This window comes from Acomys russatus, chromosome X (genome assembly GCF_903995435.1).
Source record: "Acomys russatus chromosome X, mAcoRus1.1, whole genome shotgun sequence".
Lineage (NCBI taxonomy): Eukaryota > Metazoa > Chordata > Mammalia > Rodentia > Muridae > Acomys > Acomys russatus.
Window position 1 is genome coordinate 55,651,975 of NC_067169.1, and position 7,466 is coordinate 55,659,440.

The following is a 7,466-nucleotide window of genomic DNA, read 5'->3' on the forward strand; positions in this document are numbered from 1 at the left end:
TTTGAGACTTAAGGTAGCTATTCAACCATTGGAGAGGGGAAGGTTTAGAAGTAAATGGCAGTTCACAAAGGGTCAGTGGACTTTCCAAATCGTTTTACTGTTTTGCGAGTCTCTTGAACTCCCCTGCACAACTTGAAGGTAGGTGTCCCATGTCTGACACGGGATTTTTGTTAGGTAGTAGGTGTATGGTTTGGGGGCAGCATTATCACCACCCATGTTGTGTTGGGAACAAATAAAAGAAACTTTAAGTACTACCATCTCATTTTCAGACTCCATTTAATCATAGGGAGAAACTAAGTTCAAGGACCCAGGCACTAGTGGAACTGGGGACTTCCAGATGGCTGCACAATGTCTGTTGTAAGGAAACAGTTGTCTGAGTCCACATATCTCAGGGACAACTTGTGAGACAGTTGTCTGAATCCAGACATCTCAAGGACAACTTCTCTATCTTGCTGGCAGGGTCAAACAAGTTCAAGTTCCCAGCCCAGGGACGTACTCCGATTCTGACTGAAGGAAACTTCCTTGCTCAACCCCTTATGTCAAAATATGATTGGACACTGCTACAGCCAACCCTGTTCCCCCTTTAAATATACAATACAGCTTCCAGTCAAGGATGTGGTTCAGATTCCAAGCTGACCATTTCCCTGCATATGCAGAAGATAAAGCTTGCATTTTTAAGCTTCAGTCTCGGAAGGGAGTTTTCTTGGCTTCCTCCCCAAATGCAGCAGTTGTAATTTCATTTACACTGACATTTAAATCACAGAGAGAGAGAGAGAGAGAGAGAGAGAGAGAGAGAGAGAGAGAGAGAGAGAGAGAGAGAGAAGAGACAAATGTATTTTAAGTAAACATAATAAACAAAGTAAAAAATAGGAACTCTTATTCACTGTTGGCAAGATTCCAAATTCATGCAGCCACTGTGGGAATGAGAGTGTAGGGGTCTCAAAACTAAAACCCAAAAACCCGGATATAAAAGAAAGAAAGAAACTCTCATCTCTAAAATTCACCATACAAAGGTCCTGACTGTACTCTGTTCCCGCTAGATTTTTCGAAACAGGGTTTCTCTGTGTAGCCCTGGCTGTCGTAGAACCATTCTGTAGACCAGGTTGGCCTCAAACTCACAGAGACCTGCCTGCCTCTGCCTCCCGGGGTGCTGGGATTAAAGGGTGCCCACCACAGCCCCGCTGTTTGCAAGGTCTTATGATGGGTTTTCACTAGTACCTTTGCCCACGCTGTTCCCTCTGTCCCAAGTCTTTGTGATGTGCATCGCTAAGTGCCCATCATGCCCCAGCTCAGGTATACTCCCACTGCATATGATATGCTCCCACTGCATATGATATGCTCCCACTGCATATGATATGCTCCCACTGCATATGATGATGCTCACCTCGTTGTTACCTCATTCTGGCTAGTTCTTCCAAAGCAGGTAGCAAATTCTTCTCCTTCATCTCGAAGATGGCAGGAATAGCCTCTAGTACCATGCTTTTAAGTGGTTTACTGCGCGCGCGCGCGTGTGTGTGTCTGTGTGTCTGTATGTATGTACACGCGCGCGCGTGTTCGAGTGAGTGTGTGCAGAAATGGAGTGTGAACTGGGAGCACAGCACACAGGGTACTTAAACACTATTATTTTTTAAAATGTCTTTCATACAACATATTTTCGTCGTTGACTTATTGGGTATTCTATCACCTTGGCTAGAGAAATAGCGTTTCTAAGGAACACCTTGACGCCTGCTTGTCTTCTGACTTACTAGGTTTTCTATCACCTAGATAAAAGGAATAAAGTTGCTAAGCAACAGCACGTCACCTTGGCGCCTGCGGAGCCCGGATGAGGCGGAGCCCGGGCTTCCTCTGGACAGGGAGGGCGCGCGCAGGCGCAGACGAAGAAAATGTCTCTGTTTCCGCCCTCCTGCCCTCAGTTAAAGCAGCAAGTATAACAAGCCATTTCCGCTAAGGGAAAGTCGAGCTAACCACGCAAACCTTCTGTAACATGGATGCTGCCAGCGAAAGTGAAGGGCCGGTAAGATTTTGCTCTGGGGTTGGGTAAATGCCCAAGTGGAGACTGGGTGGTGAGCAACCCAAGGAGTTGGGGATCGCTCACCAAGCTCTGCTTTTTCTTTTCCTTCTCAGGTTTCTGGGGAAGTGGTATCAGTCGCCCATGCTCTTTCTCTCCCCGCCGAGTCATATGGCAACGACGTGAGTATGACTCACCTACACTTCCCGCCCACCCAGCTATCCCTGGCTGTCCCAAAGCCCTGGCACTAACATTATAAGTCCCTTTCCTGTTATCGTCTTCAGACTTCCCCACATCAGGCAAAAACTACCTTCTTCCACGTTAGTCTAATCGTAGTTGACCAAAATAGTACTGTTAACACCTGTGAAAGCGGGTCTCTAACTTTTCTTTCTTTTTTATCTTTTGTTGTTTTATTTCGAGACAGGGCCTCTCTGTGTAGCCTTGGCTGTCCTGGAGTCGCTTTGTAGACCAGGCTGGCCTTGAACTCACTGCAATCCGCCTGCCTCTGCCTCCCCGAGTGCTAGATTAAAGGCGTGCGCCACCACCGCCCGACTTTTCTATGGTTTAAAAACACCTGGGAGGTGTCTAAATACCCCTCATGTCCAGATTTCAGCCCATATCAGATCAAATCACAATGTCTGGGGGAAGAGGAGCCAAAACTTAGTAGTTTTTAAAGGGCCTTTATGCAATAAAGTTGCACCAATCTGTGGTGTGGTTCAATTTGGACCTTTGTACATGCTGTATGTGGAGAGATAAGAAAGAAAAAAAAAGGTTGGCAGGAATAGCAGTCAATATAATATGGACTAGATGAGTGTCTCAGGCAATAGGAGGCAACAGTTTAGCGTGAGCGATGTCTAAGGATGGAAGCAGTAGATTTCACTGGGGGAATGTAGCTTGAACTGGATCCTCAAAGTGTGGACAAAAGATAGGGATTCAAAGGCAGGCAACTTTATTGGTCTAAGGCGGGGTGGTGCATATGCAGATGGATTTTTCTGGCCTTAGAAGGAGACAATAGGAGGGTTGGAAAAGGAGAGTCCAATGAAACAGTTTGTGGGTACTTGGCCAGACTTATTTATATATAATGCAACTCATCATTTGTTCTGGAGTTTTACAGAATGGAAAATTGGCTGTCTAGTAAACACAAATGATGCATGTAACATGCTACAGTCATGAAAGTGAAAAATAGTTTCCCATGTATTTTTGTCCTCCCAACAACCCCCAGGTGTGTAGGTGGGTATATTAATATGTAACTTTTTAAGTTTTGTTTTATATTATGTAATATATACTTATATATTATGTATAATATAGTAATAAAGTACATATTTATTTTATATAATGTACTAGTTAAGTCAGTTCTGATTAGCCACACTTTTACTAGCTGCTGGAAAACGATGTCCGGTAGTTCATTGTTTTCCTTATTCTGTGTTGACACTTCTTTTCGTCATTTTAAAGACAAAAGGCTTATATTACTAAATCCATTGTTCAGCTTTTATCCCTGACAGCAGCATCATTTTCTGTAAACCTCTTAAGATTTAGTGAAATGTCTTTAATTTGTTACCCAGTACAGGACAGAGGGATGTCTGGCCTGACCTGACCTTCTTCCTCTCTTGCAGCCTGATATTGAAATGGCTTGGGCCATTCGAGCAATGCAGCATGCTGAAGTCTATTACAAAGTAAGTCGTCTTCCTCAGTAAGCAGAAAGCAGCATGTATTTTTAGTGTGTGATAGTTCTCGGCAACTGAAACTGTTAAGTTTTGCAGTTTAGCTATCAAAAAAAACCAAATAGCCACCACAACAACAACAAAACCAATCTTACGTCCAGGGAACACAGGTAGAAGTGACTTTGATGATGAGAGGTTCTGCTTCTCTGTTTGCCCCCTGTTGTTGCTCCCTAGAGGATGCCTGGCCTTGTGGAGCAGACACTTAAATGTCTGTTGAGTGAACAATCTACAGAACAAGAGCCAAGCAATACTTGGAACGAAGGGTTCATTCTATTGCCAAATTGGTAAAAAGAGATAGGCTCTTCTATGGCTCTTAAAGCCATTTTCAGTGATTTACTGTGAGAACCATAAGGTTTTTCTGATGATGTGGCCCGGGAAGGGGAGAAGTGTAATTAGTGACTAACATCTTTATGTTTGTATTGTTGTCTGACAGCTGATATCATCAGTTGACCCACAGTTCCTGAAACTCACCAAAGTAGATGACCAAATCTACTCTGAGTTCCGTGAAAATTTTGAGAACCTCAAGGTAGATGTATTGAACCCAGAAGAGCTCAAATCTGAATCAGCTAAAGAAGTAAGTATTCTTTTAAACATTGTCTAACATCTGGCCAATAATTTTGATGTTTTTGGTGTTTTTATATGAGCTTCAGATTTGCTCAAGTAACCTGGATTTTATTTAAAAAAAAAAAAAAAAAAAGTCACCTATGCAATGAATTATCTACTGTCTTACATACTTTTTGTGCTGATTGAGACTGTTTTTCTCCCTCTCCTTATCTTGGGCATTCCAACCACCCACTTAGACGTTCCTTTAAGGGGACGACAGATGAGTTTATTTTAGCAGGAAATGTAGCTGGGAGGATTGGATGACGGAATAGTTCACAGGTCCAGGGGAATATGGGAAGGCCTTTTGAGTCTGTGGATTTTTGTTCCGTTGATCATAGGTCCCGCATAGCATACAAATGGTGTTTCTTCCTTATGTGATCATCTCAGGCTGATACAGAGCACTGACATTATAGTAGGAAAATGTTGTCCTTAAAAGTGGGCTCTTGGGGCTGGATGTGGTGGCACACACCTTTATTCCCAGCACTCGGGAGGCAGAGGCACGCGGATCTCTGTGAGTTCGAGGCCAGAGTAGTCTACAAAGTGAGTCCAGGACAGCCAGGGCTGCTACACAGAGAAACCCTGTCTTGGGGAAGAAAAAAGTGTGGGCTCTTGGCTAATGAAGAATTTAATCTTTGAAGTCCTAGCAGCCTGTCACTGATCTTTGAGACCTTGACCCTACTCGGTGGACATGTATACTGATAAGGTATATCCCTGCCCTCTTTGTCACATTGTTACTCTGCTGAGGCTGAATACCCATTTTGCATTGAGCTGGCTGCTAAATAACTCAAAACATAGATCCATTTTAGAAATCACGTTTAATTCTGGAGTGAAAAGATTGAGGTGGTTGGGTGTTTGTTTGTGTAGAGGGACACCAGTCTAAAAACATAACAGATAGCACAGAAAGGTAGAGTTTTCACCATGAAGCTGACAGTCACCTCAGTATTTGTCTCTTTCACCCTGGCTCTCTTATCCTCACTGGGGAAGCTCATACCTCCTTCCGGCTCGAGTACATTAGCCTCTCGGATTCATCAGCTAAGGTGTCCCTTTTTGCCTTTACAGAAGTGGAGGCCGTTCTGCTTAAGATTTGAAGGGATCGTGGAAGACTACAACTATGGGACTTTGCTAAGGTTGGATTGTTCCCAGGGCTACACTGAAGAGAACACCATCTTTGGTGAGTTTCTTGCCCTGGGCATTGTTTCTGTGAGACGATCTGAATGAGGAGTCTGGGTTCACTGGACCAGGATGGATAGCTTGGAGGTGGTCACTTTTTTTTTTTTTTTTTTAATATTTCAAGGTCATGTTCCTTAAACAACTGTGAGATAGGTACATATTTTCATTAACAGATTAGAATTCAAGATTTTTAGCTCATATATTTGAATGACTTTCATGTGGGTTTCTTCAGTATACATAATTATCTAAGACTAGGACAATCAATTCTATTTACCTTTCAGCACCCAGGATTCAATTTTTTGCAATTGAAATTGCTCGGAACCGGGAAGGCTATAACAGAGCAGTTTCCGTCAGTGTTCAGGACAAAGACGGAGAGGAAGGAGCTGACAATAAAGAAGAGGAAGCTGAGAAAGGAGCTGATAGTGGAGGAGAAAAAGAGGAAGGAGCCAACAGAGAAGGAGAAAAGTAGAAAACTAACCAGAGAGGAGGAAAAGAAAGCCCAGAGCCGTGGCTCAGCTGAACCCACAAGAATCAGGTGCTACAGCACAGCCCACTGTGGTCAGATGACTGCCCTTCTGTAAACGGAGGGCTCAGAAGGACATCTTTCTAGCTAGTAAGAGAAGCTACTCTGGACATAACAGCCTAAACACAATTAGTGGAGTCTCTTAGTTAATTGATGCTCCATTCCCTGTTTCTTGGCTGTAACTATTGTTGAAGAAAGACGATTTGTAAATAAATTCCTTTTGGTTTGTATTACTTAATACATTTATTTCGCATGCCAAAGTTTTAGGTATATAATCTCATTACTGTATCTCATATAAAACTATTTGTTACTTCTTCTCTCTGTTCTCAGTAATGTTCTCTTAACCTGTTAGCTTGCACCTCATATGGGGATTAAAAGTCCTTATATAAGAATTGACTCTTAGCCAGGCCTAGTGCCTGATTCCTGTCATTCCAGCACCTGGGAGGCTGAGGTAAGAGAATCACAGGCCTTTAAGGCCAGCCTGGGCTGTAGAGTGTGAGACTGTGTCTCAAAAATAAATTTTTTAAAAAACAATTGGCTTTTTCCTTTGTGGTGACTGTAGCTGTCTGGTTTCCTTTGCTGTGTTGGAAAGATAGAAGTATTCAAGGGAGCAGCAGCCTGAACTGTCAGGTTCGAGATTGCAGCCCAGTTCATTAGAGAAGAGTGAGAGCCTTCACCTCCTTTTTTTTTTTTGTTTGTTTGTTTTTCAAGACAGGGTCTCTCTGTGTAGCCTTCACTGTCCTGGACTCGCTTTGAGACCAGGCTGGCCTCGAACTCACATTAATCCATTTACCTCTGCCTTCCGAGTGCTGGGATTAAAGGCGTGCACCACCACATCTGGCCACTTCACCTCCTTCTTTAGAGAATGTTTGTTGCTTGTTGGTTGGTTGGTTGGTTGGTTTTCCTGTGATAGTCTCACCTTATAGGCCATTTTGACCTGGTACTCACTATGAAGGTTAGCTAGCTCCATGCCTCGAATCTTGGATTGTTCATCCCCTGATAGCTAGAGCCAATAATAATAAATGCTAATTAATATAGCACTTAGAATCTAATGTAAGTCTGATAAGGTGGCTTCCCACTTAAAACATTATGGGCAGGAGCATACATTTGCATTTGACACGTCACAAACATTTCTTGATTTGATACGGGAAAGAGGTGTTCCCTTCTCAAGTGAAGCTGTTGAGAGTGACTGAAGTATCTGAAGAAGGTTCATGTGCCTCCACAGACATACTGACTTTGACACTGAAAATGAAAGGATACTGACACACTTGTGGTCCATACAGACAGTACACTCTCAAGTACAGCCATAGAATTCGTGTATAAGAATTTATTGCCAGGTGATGGTGGCACACACCCTTAATTCCAGCACTTGGGAAGCAGAGGCAGGCAGATGTCTGAGTTCGAGGCCAGCCTGGCCTACAGAGTAATTTCAGGACAACCA

At 43.2% G+C, this 7,466-nt stretch overlaps 1 protein-coding gene across 1 annotated transcript; it reads left to right on the top strand.

Annotated features, from left to right (window-relative positions):
* Nucleotides 1–1,938: 1,938 nt before the first annotated feature.
* On the top strand, nt 1,939–6,261 carry Pbdc1 (polysaccharide biosynthesis domain containing 1). Its single transcript, XM_051141488.1, has 6 exons — nt 1,939–2,014; nt 2,125–2,190; nt 3,622–3,681; nt 4,163–4,303; nt 5,392–5,503; nt 5,784–6,261. The coding sequence occupies exons 1-6, from the start codon at nt 1,985–1,987 to the stop codon at nt 5,969–5,971; spliced, it is 597 nt and encodes a 198-aa protein (XP_050997445.1). The 5' UTR covers nt 1,939–1,984; the 3' UTR covers nt 5,972–6,261.
* The last annotated feature ends 1,205 nt before the right edge of the window (nt 6,262–7,466 follow it).